We start from the raw sequence: 16,210 nt of genomic DNA, 5'->3' as shown, positions 1-16,210 counted from the left end.
CCGGGGATAGAGAACAGCGAGGTAGGAAAGGGAAAGCTTGCTAAATACTGGGATCAGGAAAGAACTCAGGGTGAAATAACACTTGAAAAAAAAAACCCAAGAGAAGGGAGGGAGCAGACCATGAGGATACCTGGGAGATTGGCATTCTAGCAGAGAGAACAGCAAGTACTGAGGACCAGGGTAGGAGGATGCTCGTCATATTTGTGAAATGGCAAGGAGGCCAAGGTGGCTGGAATGATGAGAGGGCGAAGCGGCAGAAGATAATGTCAGAGGGATCGTGGCAGAAGATTCTTGGGGGGATCTTGCTTTTAACTCTGACTAGAAAACATGACTTGGTCTGATTTACACACACTGTAAAATTATCATTTGGCTGCTGTGTTGAGAAAAGGATTAATGACTCTTCCCCAAAGAAGAATAGTGAATTTCTGGTAGACGGATGACACCGTGAGTCCACATTTCTTGAATGCATATACCTAATGGAATAAATGGCGAGGGGCACTGGAGACGGAGACTCTCTACACGGATCCCAAAAGCTAAGATTAAGGAATAAAACAGTTCTGGAAACGAGCGGGAAATGCCACCGACCCGTGGAGCGGGACTGAGAAAAACCTCATGAGACGCAGAATGCTTCGTCCTCCTCTGTTACCCGGGCAGTTGACCTCCTATTCCCTAATGTCACTTTCTTTCTTTCTTTTTAACTTTTATTTATCTTTGGCTGTGCTGGGTCTTCACTGCTGCTCGGGCTTTCTCTAGTTGCGGCGAGCAGGGGCTACTCTTCACTGCGGTGTGTGGGCTTCTCACCACGGTGGCCTCTCCTGTTTTGGAGCACGGGCTCTAGGTACCCAGGCTTCAGCAGTTGTAGCTCTCGGGCTCTAGAGTACGGGCTCAGCTGTGGCCCACGGGTTTAGCTGCTCCATAGCATGTGGAATCTTCCCAGACCAGGGATCGGACCCATGTCCCCTGTACTGGCAGGCGGATTCCTAACCATTGGACCATGAGGGACGTCCCCTAATGCCACTTTCTGAGAAAGCCAGAGTACTTTTCCATCCACAACCCCAGCCAACTCTTCCAGCTAAGGTATCAACCCTTGAAATCACAGTGGAGGAGATGGCCTTCAGGGAGACGCGGGACCCACAAGTTAAGTTATAATGATGGCCAATGGAGATGGGAATTCTACAGGGAATGGTAGGGATTGTGGTGTCTGGGTATTATACCAACCCACAGATACAGACTCCATACCAGATGTTGGGAAGCATCTGGTATCATGGAGCTAGCACAAGATAAGAGCCTTTGGGTGTGGTGCTGAGTTGGGAGAACCCAGCAGGGGAATATTCAGCCACGACCCCTGTGACAAAGAACAGACGTGAAACTTGCCTGCTTATCAGCACACAGTCTGTACAGACCCAGCCTCATTCATGGGCAAGAAAGGGAAAAAGATCCATTTGACATCTCTGACAAAATGCTGAGTGAAGTGGCTAATAAGAAATAGTTGAGCAGTTTGTGGGCTCCATTACAAATGTTGCATCCTTGAAAAAATGTATACAAAGTTCATTGCTGAATTTCCACAAACACAGTTGTATTCGTCCCATCACAGACATCATCAAATAGACTGGCTCTTCACAAATAATCTTTACAAATACTATCACAAAGAAGGAACAACTAAACAGCAAATTTGATCTTTTCATTAACTTACAGTATCCAAGTATTACAAACTACCAAGGTCAATTTTAGATATTTCCTGAAATACTGAGTTACCACTTAACATATTGACAACACTGCTTCCTATGAATGAATCAAAAGTATACCTAAGTGTCTACTTGATTTTTATGCTTTAAAACTCTAAGAATATGCCTCAGTCATTATAATGCGGGTCAGACCGACAATTCCTAGACACACAAGATGGTTCAGTGGGTCAAACTTCAGTACTTCAACTGTTTAAATCAATAGGAACTATGAAGATGCTAATTTTTAGTAATACTTATTTTCAATAGTAACCATAAGTGAAGCTAGAATTTTTATTTTTAACTTTTGATGATTTTTTAAGAAAAAAGCTTTTATTCTTTGAGTTTTATAGTCCTTGCAAATACCTAACTCATAAATGAAAAACAACTAATTCTGGGCAAGTAGGTATTCTCCAAAGGTTGATTTTATCGACTAGCTATGTTTTAGGAGGAATAATGACAGAGGTATATAAAAGAAATTATAAAAGCTAATAATTATTAGTTAATAATTTAATAACAATTTCAAAGGACTAATGAAAGGGATAGTTTGACATCAATGTTACTTTAACACAGTAGTCTAAAATCTTTAAGTCTTTATTGAATTTGTTACAACATTGCTTCTGTTTTTTGTGTATTTTTTCTTTTTTTGTTTTGGATTTTTGGCCAAGAGGCATGTGAGATCTCAGCTCCCCAACCAGGGATCATACCCACACTCCCTGCACTGGAAGGCCAAGTCTCAACAACTAGACCACTGGGGAAGTCCCTAAAATCTTAAAAAGTACATATCTCAAAGGAAAAAATGCTACTCAGTTTATTACTGAGAAAAAAAGAAATCTTCTGATTCTGTGTAAATTATCCATCTTCAACTAAGCATTTCTAGAATGCTTTTTCTCTAATAAGCCATTTTTTATGCTTTGCATATATACTTAACATGAAAAATTTAAACTGATATAAAAACAGAAAGGGTAATGGAAATAGAATGCTGCATTTATTTAAAAGATTCATGGGAAAAGAGAGCAGAGGCCTTCTGATCAATGGCCTGGCACCCTGTAAAAGGTACACAAATTGCACATCTTGATTTTCTTTTAGGAAACCAGCGATTACCTTTTAATCTGTGGCTTCTCACAATGGAAATTTCCAAAAAAAAAAAAAAACAAGAAAGAAAGAACAGTGCTGATCACAGTGTCATTCAAATGTCTCTGTCGAAACACCAAAGTAATTGAGTTATCTCTTAGATTTCCCTATAGGATATTCTAATCAGCACAGAAGCGTTTCCTTCATTTGTTGTTGTCAACAAGGACAATGAGATTCTTATAGTCGTGTTTGTTGTCTTATTGCTTGACAACAAATTGTATTTGCTGTCTTATGGCCTCAGAGTAAAAATACATAATTGATTGCTCAGAATCAATCTGTTACAAAACTGGCTTTGGGATAATGAAGGATTAGTAAATCATTATAGAAACCTTATTGGTTAATCAAGTTTATAATCTCTGTGCCCCCCGGGTCCCTTTTCTTCCTCAAAAGAACCTCCTCTTCCCGCTTTGAAACCTGAGTGACTGGGGCAAAGCTGACCCCACCCTCAGCTCAAGGCATAAGACTGTCTTTGTTGTCTGGCAGCTAAGTAGTGTCCAACTCTTTTGTGACCCCATGGACTATAGCCTGCCAGGCTCCTCTGTCCATGGGGTTTCCCAAGCAAGAATACTGGAGTGGGTTGCCATTTTCTTCTCCAGGGGATTTTCCCGACCCAGGGATCGAATCCGTGTCTCCTACATTGCCAGGCGGATTCTTTACCACTGAGCCACCAGGGAAGCCCATGGCATGAGACAATAGTAACCAAACATATAATACTAGGAATGAAGAAAGGATGACCATCTCTTTGACCAGAGATGTTCCACTGTCCATAGTCAAGCTCATCAAGATTTGTTGGACTCTTCAGCTAAATTGACCAAATCAGTGAAGAGGAGTTTTTATTCCATGGTGATAGGAGAGGGCCTTTCTCTGTGTCTTTCTCTGATTCTCTATATTCATGCAAGGTAAGAACAAGAAATCAAGTCACCTTAGTTACTGCTAGTGCTCAGGTCAGGAAGGAAGCTGGCTTAAGGACAAAGCTACATCAGAAAGGGTCTTAACCTTCCCTTGCCTGAACCCTCTCTACCTTCCAGATGTAGGAATGCTTCTTTATGGTGAAAGTTTTGTTTGCGGTTTCCTACAGCTTGCAGCATGAAACATCCTAACTCATTCACAGAGTCTGTATTGAGGAATCCAAACTTTCTGTACAGACAAATGATTTTTTTAAGTTTAATTTCCTTAAGTTCTTTCAGGGTTGTCACCTGTCCCTGTTAAGTCTTTTCTGGCTTCTAAAGAGCTTCTGTCTCAGACATTCAGCTCTGAGATCAAGGTTAAGGAGTCTGAAAGCCAGGTGAGGGGAAGCTGTCAGTCTTCAGAAGTCAGCCATATCTAAAGGACACGTACTTCTGTTCTCTATGTCTGTGAGTGTGTTCCTGTTTTGTATATAGATTCCTTTACATTTTTTTCAAGACTCTGTATGTTGAATCTATATATGAGTCTAACATAACTCAATATATGTTATGTTAGAGAAAAACATAAGTGATATATATGTTTTTCTCTATAAGACATTTAGCAGAAGAGGGAGGAGGAAGAACAAATTAGGAGGATATCATTAACAGATACAAACTGCTATCCATAAAATAGACAAGCAACAGGGATTTACTATAAAGCACAGTTATATTCAGCATTTTGTAAAACCTATAATGGAAAGTAATTTGCAAAAAACAAACAAACCTGAATCAATGCTGTATACCTGAAACTAGTGCAATATTATAAATCAAGTATACTTCAAATTAAAAAACTGGAAAAAATACATATACAACACTTCTCTCAAATAAAAGACAAAAAAGAGTTTTAGTTAAAATACTATCTAGTCTGTTTCATAAATATAATACAAAAAATAATAATGACATCAGTACTCACTGAGTGCTCACAGTGTTATGAATTTTATGTGTATTATCTTTCTCTGTGTTGTTATTCAGTCACTAAGTCATGTCTGACTCTTTGTGATACTATGGACTGCAGCACGCCAGGCTCCTCTGTCTTCCATTGTCTCTGAGAGTTTGCTCAAATTCATGTCCACTGAGTTGGTGATGCTATCTAACCATCTCATCCTCTGCTGCCCCCTTCTCCTTTTGCCTTCAATCCTTCCTAGCGTCATTATCTTTCTTAAGAGCAATGTTAGGAAACAGAGGCCCAGCGTTAGATTAATAAGTGGCCCAAAGTCACAAAACCAGTCAGCTCAATATTTGGAATTCAATCACATTTTTTTTTTAATTTTTAGGGACCCAAGGCCTATGTTAGGTAGGCCAATACATATCCTCCCAAAGTTATCTGTAAGGAAAGCACTGATTGCCATGCGACAGACATGCTCAGTGGTCCCTGTGATCCACACCCCCCAACTCTATCCTCATTCTAGTCTGAGAGGCAGAAGAAGGCTGCGGAGACAAGAACTGCTGGCAGGAAGAGTCAGCTGACCTTTGTTCTCCTACCTGACCTGGAGTGAGAAGATTTTCTGGCTCTCTCAGCAAAAGGACCTTGAACAGAAGTCATCAGGAGCCCTAGTAGGTCAGGTTCCTTCAGGAACAAACTTACCCAGACTTGAGATGGATGTAAATGGTGCTGCCTACCTTGGGCATGCAGACGACCAGGTGCCCTGTGGTCTGAGATCTTTTAGCAAAACTGCTGTCAGGTTTGACTTCTGCAGGGAGGATGAGCTGAAATGGCTGAGAGTAGACAGGAAGCATATTACACGAGGGAGTTCCTTTAAGAGGCATTTTTGTTACATATTTAAAATTTACCAATTGTTAACAAAAATCTAATCAGACTTATTCAGAAAAAAATAATATATGGGGCTATACTCCATAGGCACAAACTATTTTACCAATTTTAATGAGTGGCTAAAGAACAATTATCAGTCATAAATCATAATTGGTCCAATTATGATAACATGGCTGATAAAGCACTTATAGATAAAACGTCCTATCATAAAATATCAACATATTTCCATTTTTAAAGTCTTTAGGCTATCTCACATGAATACTTAGAATCGGCAAAACATGCTATTTCAAAAATGATAAAATTACAGTAGGAAAGGCTACCCACTTCAGTATTCTGGCCTGGAGAATTCCATGGACTGTATAGTCCGTGAGGTCACAAAGAGTTGCACACAACTGAGTGACTTTCACTCTCATGAATGAAATCATTAACCATTTTAAATGTGTATAATATTGAAATACAATTTCAAGCACAGGCTACCCATATAGACCATCTTATCACGTCTGGGAAAACTCTAACTAAATAGATACAGGTTAAAAATACTAATTTTATCAAGGTACGCCATGGTCAGCAACCGTTTCTGCTAAATACCCCTTCTGTTGTAAAATCGTGTGTCTAAAGCAAATAGCACTGGGTTTCTCTTTTTCTATTTTAAAATGGCTTAAAATTTTTTTTGAGGCAAGTTAGTTTGGTTTTAGGCTGAGTTCTGCAGTAGTAACAGCCTACAGGGTCACACTTACCTTTCCCTTGACCATCACTCGCACGTAAGTTGGCTGCACATCAACATCGATTAAAGAGGTGTCCATATACCTTCAAAATTCAACAATCAAGTCTTGTAATTTTTCAAAGACATTAAGTTTAAAGAAGAGCAAATACGAAGTTGCACTTATGGGGCCATTTTAACTGAAGAAAGTTCACAGTTTCCATGATACACAGGTCTTAGAATATCCATCTTAAATTAATCCCCAGATCTCGCAGGAAATCCAACATATCAGCAATTTCATTTTTAGACCCACAAGTACACTTGGCATTGATTGCCCCTCGCCCCAAAATATCTGCAGCCTGAAATACCAGAGGTTCACAGAAAATGGCTTGCCATGCTCTTTCATGAATATTTTATTTTAAGCCCCTAAGACCGATGTGAATAGCCAGGGATGCTGAATCCACTAAGCTCCTGCTTCCTTGGGGCTGAGTTCTGTTCTATTTCCACACCAGTTGTGCAGCTGTCCTTACACGACCATCCTGGAAGGCTGGTTCAGCTTCTCCCCACTAGGTGTGTCCTGCCCAGAAAGCCCAGCACCCCACCTCCCCCCCAACTGTGACGGTGACCCCAGGATCGAGGGGCCATCGTTTTCAACTCCACAAGAGGGGAAAGGTTTAGATTCCACACCGCTCATTCAAATGAGAAGTTTGGCCAAATGATTATTTTTATACATGTCAAAATACTGATTGTGAATGTTTGAAAACATGGCAATGACTCAACACTCACAAACATTCAGTGAGGCAGGAAGGACAAATACAGGGTGATGGGCGCAGACTGACCACACAGACTCGGGAGGACTGACTCCCCTTCCCTCCCGCTCCATTATCTTGGAGCACACGCCTTAACCTTTCTAAGCCTCTGTAGTCTCACTTGTAAAATGAGGATACAGATAGCACCTGTTTCCTAAGATTGCTACGTGTATTTTATCACAGTTAAAAAACACAGTGTTGGGCCTGGGCCTAAGGGGTCACATTCTGACTTCTGCAATTACTGTGTCTACTTTGACAAGACTCACTCCCCAACCCACCTTGGGTAACTCCAGGATAACAATCCCTCCCAGGTCACTGGATTACTGAGAGGTTAAATAAGACAGAGCATGTAGCAAAATCGCTCAAAAAGAGAAACGCCTTTATTACAGTGTAAACGTCCACCAGCTGCATCATCAGTAATCATTCATTCATTCAGTCCTGTTATTGAGATCCTGACAGGTGTCAGGCGCTCCTTTAGGTGCTGGAGATATGAACAGGGAGGAACACACACAGGCTTCTGCCTCAACGTCACAGTTTTCAAACTACAAGGAAATTTAGAGTTCGTCAGGTGGAAATCAAGAAGCAGGGCAAGGTGGAATGAAGTGCTGGAGCAGGTAGGTACTGGTCTAGACTGGATGGTCGGGGTGCGCAGAGAGGCCTCTTTGATAAAGTGACATCTGAATGGAGGCCAGAAGGTCATGAGGACACCTAAGGTGACAGGGACACAAGCAGTGGGAGAGAGGCGCCTGCACAGAGGCCCTGGGGCGGCAGACCTGGGGTGAGAGCAACACAGGCAGAGGGAGGCGCCTGGACGGCGGCCCTGGGGTATCAATGGGTCTGAAAGGGCTGGAGAAGCAGAAACACCATGTATGTAGATCCCGAATTAAGCAGTTGGATAGAGGGAGTGAGGCAGAACCTGGCATCTTCGAGGATTGAGGCAGATGGCTGAGTGTCTTTAAGTGACTTTAGCAAGGAAGGGTGGAAGGTGACACGGGCTGGTGGAGCGAGTGTCACAGCCAAGGACAGCTGTGGTGGGGTTGGGGTGGGGAGAGCAGCAGTCAGGATGCAGGGACAAGGGGCAGGAAGGGAGTGTGGTGGGTGAAACCAGCCAGGACTCAGGATGCGAAAAAGAGGCTGGTGTTCGCATTTCAGAACTCAAGAGACTGTGACTGAGAAGGAAAACAGAAAGAAATGCCACCCTTTAAACACATGATAAAATGTTTTTACCTATACACGGCCAAGTCCAAGACAATCTGGTTACGCTTTTCATCATCTTTCAAAGTGAAGTCAAGTCTAAGGAACAATCCATTTAGGGGGAAAAAAAAAGGATGTCTTTAGCAATACTTGATAACCCCATCCCAATATTAAAAGGAAATTTACTAGTAACTATATCCTCATCTTCAACGGCACACTTATTTTTGTGGCTGGTCAATAAAATGTCTGAGAGTTTAACAATTTCAACAGAAGCCTACAACATATTTATAAATTATTTCTGTTTACATGGTTTCCATATGAGAATCTTAAACTAGATACAAAAAATCAGCATCGGTGCAGAGACAGAGACATCTGGTGGTTAAAGTTTTCTTTTCCCCTCTTCATTCGTGTTTGCTAGAAGCAAACTGAAACGCGGAATTATTGCCGGAGGACCACATGTTGCATCTGCTTGCCATTATCCAGCACACGATTCCTTCATTTTTAAACAGTCTTGTCTTCTTTTTTCTTCTTTCATTGGTGACCTTTCCACTTCCCCAGAAATGCTGCCTGTGACCCATCACCTCCATTTCATAGAAGAAGAAACAGAGGCTCAAAGAGGGCTGACATAGCCGGGAAAGAGGTCACATGAATCTGGGAGGCAGGATCTCAAAGCCCCAAGTCTTTTAGCTGGACCGTGAGGTTGAGTCCTAGGTGTAACTTCCATACTGCTGATGCACTGTTCAGAATTACCTGGTCAATTTCATTCTAAGTATTTCAGTTATCGCCGTATTCTGTAAAGTACATAACCCAACGATGTTAAAGAATGCAGGCTAAATTGTTTGGGAAGATGTACCACTAGCCCTAGATTTGCTGCCAGCAGGGGTCTGCTCGCTCTCACTACTTCCAGCAGCCCTGACGGGGGGTACTCCTTCGGGTGCACAGATCACCCATACGTTTTTGATCTCATCTCTGGGACTTTTATTATAGGTGTTTTCCCATCTGCCTTGATTGCTTATTGCCCCATTTTCCAGCCACCAACTTAAACTCTCCCTTCACATATCTCTTGGAAAGTAATTTCAGAGAGGTTTTCTGTGTAGCCCATGGGGTCGCAAAGAGTAGGACACAACTGAGTGACTTTCACTTTTTCTGCAGCAGACACTGATACTCACTCCCCACTGTCTGCTCCTGCTTCACCCATGGTAACAGGACCCCTGATTTGAGTGATAAACACGGCTCTGCAGGGTGAAGACTACGTTTGCCAGCTTTCCTGGCTGCTGAATGAGATCATATGCTTCAGTTCTGAAGGAAAATGTTCATCTTTCTAGGAGCTTTCCTTAAGAGGGGGACTGAGTGCCCTATCCCTCTTTTCCCCCTCTCTCTTCCGCTGAGTAGAAAAGGTGGTAGGTGGCCTAGAAATGACCATGGAGAGCACTCAATGACCTACTGCAACTGTCCAGGGAAGAGGAGGCTGATGTCCGCTATGCAGGTGGTGAGGAGGGTGAATGAGAAGGGGTGGGATTCTGGTAATTCTGGAGGAAGAGCTCGTGGGCTCACTGATAACATGAGGGAGAGAAGGATGGAGGATGAATCTGAGGTATTGCTCTTGACACCCAGTGGATGCTCACTCCCAAGCCAGAGGACACCGACGGGCACGCAGGCTCTGATGGGAAGTGGTCGTGGGCGTGGAAGTGAGGACGTCTGCTTTAGTCAGGATGAGCCTACCACACCTCACTTATGTCCACACAGGATCTCAAACAGCTAACTGAATACACAAGTCCCGAGCTCAGGGAAGAGATCAGGTCTGCTTGTGAGGAATGAAAATGTCTTTCAAGCCATGGGATTTGGTGAGATCTTAAGAGAGCGGATAAGGAAAGAGAAGACAGCTGAGGAGCTGGCCCCAGAGCGTTTAGGAGACGAGACAGACAGAGGCCAGCAAAGCAGAGGATGATGAGAAGGTCAGAGGGTCAAAGAATCAGGAGCAAGGGGAAGACAGTGCTTCGAGAAGGAAAGGAATGATCAGTTTGGTCAAATGTGTTACATCGAGCACATGGCTGAGACTTGAAAAGATGTGACTGAATATAGAAATGTCGTGAATGCAGAATATAAAAATGATGGGACCGAAGAAGCTTCTGGGGTCTTACTAGGAGCATACAGAGTCCAGAGGGTTTCCTTCAAGCCCTGCTGTAGGTTGAAGAGGGACTGTTTCCCCACTAGATTTTTAAGTTCCTTGAAGGCAGAAATCTGTCATATTCACTTCTGCATCCCCAGGGCTTAACATCATGCATTCATGCCTGCTATATAAAGAAGGTGTGTGTGTGTGTGTGTGTGTGTCTGTGGGTGTGTGGTGGGGTTGGGGTGAGATTACAAACTTGATCATGGACACTACTAGAATTAGGCAAGCACAGGCAAGTCAGACACACCACCAATTGGCTGTGTGACCTTGTGTGACTCATTCACCTCTCAGTTCAGGTTTTGGACCTGTGAAGAAGAAATATCGCCTATCACATATGACTGCTGTGAAGATGAGTTAACGACACCCAAGAGTGATCAGGACTGTACCACCTCTATCATGGTAATGGCACAACAAATGGTTGTGCCATTTTAAATGGTCAAACAGACATTTTGAGTAATGAAATGAAGCCAACAAGATTGAGTTCACAGGCTTGTTGACCTGCATTTTGACTACAAAAGACCTTCTCTGCCTGCTTTCTAGTTTTAATTTTTAAATAGCTAGATACTACTACGGGCTTCTCCAATATTTTGGCCACCTGACGTGAAGAGCCCACTCATTAGGAAAGACCCTAATGCTGAGAAAGATTGAAGGCAAAATTGAAGGGGGCGGCAGAGGATGAGATGGTTAGACAGCATCACCAACTCAATGGACATGAATTTCAGCAAACTCTGGGAGACAGTGGAGGACAGAGGAGCCTGGCAGGCTACAGCCTACAGGGTCACAAAGAATTGGACATGACTTAGCGACTGAACAACAACAAAAGATACTATTATACACGAGGATTTATAGTTGGAATATTTTTCCCTCTCATCAACTCCATTGAGGAATTTTTATCAATTTCTTGTCTTCGCTCTTGAAAGTTCTGCAGATGAGTTCCAGAGTATAAAGTAGGTGTACAGGTGATCAGGATTCTCAGCTAGCTTGTTCATGGCGGAGTTTTAAAAATTAAAAAACACAACAATGGGACAGTTGAAATTTTCGGGGAAAAAGTTGTACACGGTCCAAAGTTTCAGGGGATACAGAAATAACTAAGATTTCCTTCTGTCTAGATCACTTTTTGTATGCTGAGAGAATGAAACGTAATATTATGTACTTGAAAACATAATGACACTCTGCTTTTAAATATGTACAAAATGACATTCTCATTAGGCTCTTCTGGTTTATTAAGAGTGGTCAGATATCTGAGCAAACATGTCCACGAAGCCATGGTATGACCAATACCACATGTTTTGCATCTTCAAGTCTCCACTTAATCCCACTTACTTGGGTTCATTCACGTTCAGGGCTCTCCCGTCCTCGGTGACCAACATCCGGGGTGGCTTCACTTTCTTCTTCTTTTCACTTAGTATTGGGGGTGGTGGGAACAAGGGGCAGGGGAGAGAAAAAAAATACACAAAGATAATATAAAAGCAATTAATGTGTGAGACAGTTTCAGAAAAATTAATGGCGTATTTGTGAATACATCAATTCACTGTGATGAGGTCCATGGCTGGGAGCTGACAATCGAGCCAGATTTCTGTGTGATTATACCCATATCTGTAAAGCAAAAATGTGACCAAGACAATTTGCCAGATCATTTGAATGCGGGAGAAAACTCCTTTTTATGAAATAGCCATGAATGTTTAAATGAGTCTATTTTATGCATGATTTACTCAGCTAACTGTCAATTTTCCATTTGTGTATACAGCTTCTACTTTAGTTAAAATTATAGTTTTTAAAATGCCAAACAGAGCCTATTTTATAGAAATAAAAATACCAGTACATAAGGATCTATGTGAAAGGATGCCTATCACAGCATCATCTGCAAAGGCAAGACGCTGGAACCATTGTGAATGTCCGTCAATGGAGGAATAATTAGACTGACTGTGGTACGTTCACACTATGAGATATTGTGCATCTATTAAAAAACGTGTTCACTCTTTACTAAAGTGTCATCTAAAAAGTTGTAGAAAACTGTTGATGACGATTTAGTGAGAACAAACATATAAAATATAAGTCCATTTTTATTCTTAAAAAAGATCCCCAATCCCACATTTGCAGAAATCATTCATATGATTGTAGAGGTGGGCTGGACCCAAGCCTGCTAACTAATTCTCATTACCATGAAGGGTAGAGACAGGAGGGAGGTGAATGGAGTAAAGAGGAAAAATTCATGGAATAACATGAAAGAAAATGTAGGATGCAAATTATATTTATTTAAAACACTTGCTAAAAATACATAAAAACTTTAAAAAGGCATATACGGACAAGTTCTAGATCAGATGGACAGATGTGTTAAAATGACAGAACTACAGGCGATTCTTTGCCTTAGACTTCTATTGTTCTTTTAATAGAGATTTTGTGTCAGTTAACTTTATGTTGTAATAGACATTTATTCACATTTTTCTGCATTGTAACTGGGTTGCCAGTTCCAATTAAGTTCACGTTTCTATGAGCTACATTGTTCTCCACAGTGAAGCGAAAGTCGCTCAGTCATGTCTGACTCCTTGTGACCCCATGGACTGTATGCAGTCCATTGAATTCTCCAGGCCAGAACACTGGAGTGGGTAGCCTTTCCCTTCTCCAGGAGATCTTCCCAACCCAGGGATCGAACCCAGGTCTCCTGCATTGCAGGCGGATTCTTTACCAACTGAGCTATCAGGGAAGCCCTTGTTCTCCATGATCCCGGACAATTAAGGGCAAACATCTCAGAAACTCATTAGATGGGGTAGACACAGCACCTGAACAGAATGACCTGGAGGACTGGTATCTCTAAACCAGGCCATAATATTTGACACGTTTAAAGTTGTTAAAAAGCTAGGGACATACAAACAAAACTCTACCTAAAATGCCATTATTCACAACAACCTAAAGAAGGTAATCTGATATTAATAAATGTTAGTAGATACATGTCAACAAAAAGCTAAAATTAGGAAAAGCAAAGTCTGTGTGTGATAGCTAGCACAGATTTAACACAGATGATGGATAAAACAATTGCAATCATGAAAATATATTCTATCACTCTTGATGATAGGAACAAATGGAATACCTTAATCTTTCTTGGTCTCTCCGTTGTTTTTCCATATGTCTCAGAGTTTCCAATCTAGATTCAGGAGTGTACAAAGAGGGCTTATTCCAGAATTCCAGGTCGTCTTCTCTGTCATCAAATTCCTTTCCCTTGCATTGCCCTTCTTCTATTTCTGGTGCCTGGATGTAGTCTTTACTCTCTTCAAAAGATGGGCTAGGGACAAACACAGGACCCATCAAGACCAGTAATGGATACCTGAGTTTCATCCTGAACACTGCCCCTGAAACACCTTATATGTTTGTTTGTTTTTTTTTAATACATTATCTTCTTAGCTTTGAATAACAAAATGTGTCTGAAAGAAAGCCTATCTGAGCCAAGTTGGAGAAATGAGTGCCACAGCACTGGGACAGGCCCACCTTACCCACCACCAGGAATGCTGCAGTAATCAGATTCAATGGTTCATAGACTGGGCTGATATGAGTCATCTGGGGAGCTTCATACACAGTATGGATCTCCAGGCTCCCACCAGAGTCTATCCAGTGAGTTTGGAGGGGTGCCTAGGACTCTTGCTTTACAATATGTCATGGGAGGTTCTGATGATGAAACAAACTCAGGGACCACTGGGCCTTGGTCATCAATCTTTCAGTCTTGCACCCTTCAATTTCATCCTTCACACTGCTCCCAGAGGAATCTTTCTAAAAAATTTGATCATGTCTTCCAGGTTCTTTAGGGGCTTCCCTGGTGCCTCAGACAGTAAAGAATCTGCCTTCAGTGTGGGTCCCTGGGTTGGGAAGATCCCTTGAAGGAAGGCATGGCAACCCACTCCAGTATTCTTGCCTGGAGAATCCCATGGACAGAGGAACCTGGCTCAAAGAGTCAGACACGACTGAGCAACTAAGCACATTCCAGGTTCTTTAATGATTCTCTATGTCTAAAATTCTTCAGTGGGCTATGTGACATTGCCCATGGTACGGCCTCTATCCACCCCATTTTTCATGGATGACTTTGGGTTTTGTACCTTTATACGGTAAAGGGCTTCCTTGGTGTCTCAGTGGTAGAGAATCCGCCTTCTAATGCAGGAGACAGAGGTTTGATCCCTGGGTCAGGAAGACCCCCTGGAGAAAGAAATGGCAACCCACCCCAGGATTCTTGCCTGGGAAATCCCATGGACAGAGGAGCCTGGTGGGCTATAGCCCATGGGGTTGCATAGAGTCAGATGCAACTGAGTGACTAAACAACAACGGTATGGGAATGCTCTTTTCCATTCATGTTTTGTGGACTGTCAGAGAAGTAAACGATGTCTCCATAGGGCATCAAAGAATTATTCCATGACAGTCAACATTATTCAGCAAGGATTCAGCTAGTATTTACTGAATGTCTTTCTGTGTGTCAGGCGCTAGAGAGCCAGAAGACTGTTCTAGCAGAGAGAAAAGGATATCATTCGAGCAGTACACAACAGGTATAGGCTCTCCCCCCTCAGCTCTCCCTAGAATTTGCACTGTTACAAAATGATATGAAATGAAAACAAGTACAAGAAGCCTTTAGTACCAGGACGGCAAATGGTAAGGACTCATTAAATGTTAGATTTTGTTATTATTCTTGTTACTGAAATAACACAAAATGCTCATTTAGGTGACCTTCAAATAAAATGCTTTTTAAAAGGACAGACCAAAATATGAAATTTAAAGAGTACAAACAGAATATACAGTAAAATTCTGCTTAAACACCTTATGTATTATAAAATGCAACTAGACAGTTTAATAAACAAAATTGTGCAAATTACTGAAAATAAGTGCTTTGTCATATAGCCATGGTTCTTTATGGTATGGGAAAAAAAAAAAGGAATCTATAATATTCTACAAGATTTTAGTTAACCATCACTGAAATCACTAGTTTCATTCTCATTACAAATTTTTGTTTGGCAAACAGACTCACAGACACAGAAAACAAACTTATGGTAACCAGAGGGGAAAGGTGGGGTGGGGGATGAATTAGGAGTTCATGATTAACAGATGCATACTATTATATATAAAATAGATAGACAAGGACCTACTGTGTAGCATAGGGAACTATATTCAATATCTTGTAATAATCTATAATGGAAAATAATCTGAAAAAGAATACACACACACACACACATATTATTGAATCACTCTGCTGTATATCTAAAACTACATAACATTGTCAATCAGCTATATTTCAATAACAAACTGAAAATAAAATATGGACAAGGTGAGTTTATTCTAGAACTTCAAGGATGGTTTAATTTTGAAAAATCTATCAATGTTAATTCAACACATCAACAGAAAAATATGCTTATCTCAACAGATACAGAAAAAGCATTTAGCAAAAACCTAGTATCCATGATGATAAAAGCTTTTCATCAACTTGGGATAAAAGGAAACTAACTCAACTCTTCAAAAGCCTCCCAGGAATCTCTATACTTAATGATGATGAATTGGGAACATTCTTTTGAAAGCCGGGAACAAGATACAGATACCCATTCTTACTGTTGCTATTCCACCCATTCCTGGAGGCTTAGCATTAAAAAAATAAAAAGCAGAGGTAGAAGGATTGGAAAATTTTTTCAAGTTACTATTTATTTTTTAAAAATGTGTTTTTCTACATAGAAAATACAGGATGATCTACAGACTAACTACTGCATCTTTTTAAAAAGTTCAGCAAGACTGCATGAGT

The 16,210-nt window shown here is 41.3% G+C and overlaps 1 protein-coding gene across 2 annotated transcripts in view; it reads right to left on the bottom strand.

Annotated features, from left to right (window-relative positions):
* LRRC6 (leucine rich repeat containing 6) overlaps window positions 1–16,210 on the bottom strand; it is a 71,005-nt gene that overhangs the window by 19,662 nt on the left and 35,133 nt on the right. The window contains exons 6-10 of one of the 2 annotated variants that reach the window (XM_027560816.1): window positions 13,535–13,726; window positions 11,770–11,847; window positions 8,307–8,372; window positions 6,308–6,377; window positions 5,420–5,515 (exon numbers count right to left, since the gene is read on the bottom strand). In XM_027560816.1, coding sequence (XP_027416617.1) covers window positions 5,420–5,515; window positions 6,308–6,377; window positions 8,307–8,372; window positions 11,770–11,847; window positions 13,535–13,726 — 502 coding nt within the window. The remainder of the gene's footprint in view (window positions 1–5,419; window positions 5,516–6,307; window positions 6,378–8,306; window positions 8,373–11,769; window positions 11,848–13,534; window positions 13,727–16,210) is intronic. The other variant, XM_027560817.1, reaches the window with a different exon arrangement.

This window comes from Bos indicus x Bos taurus, chromosome 14 (assembly GCF_003369695.1).
Source record: "Bos indicus x Bos taurus breed Angus x Brahman F1 hybrid chromosome 14, Bos_hybrid_MaternalHap_v2.0, whole genome shotgun sequence".
NCBI lineage: Eukaryota > Metazoa > Chordata > Mammalia > Artiodactyla > Bovidae > Bos > Bos indicus x Bos taurus.
The sequence above is the reverse complement of the archived record's forward strand: the minus strand, read 5'-3'. Positions and strand labels throughout refer to the sequence as shown.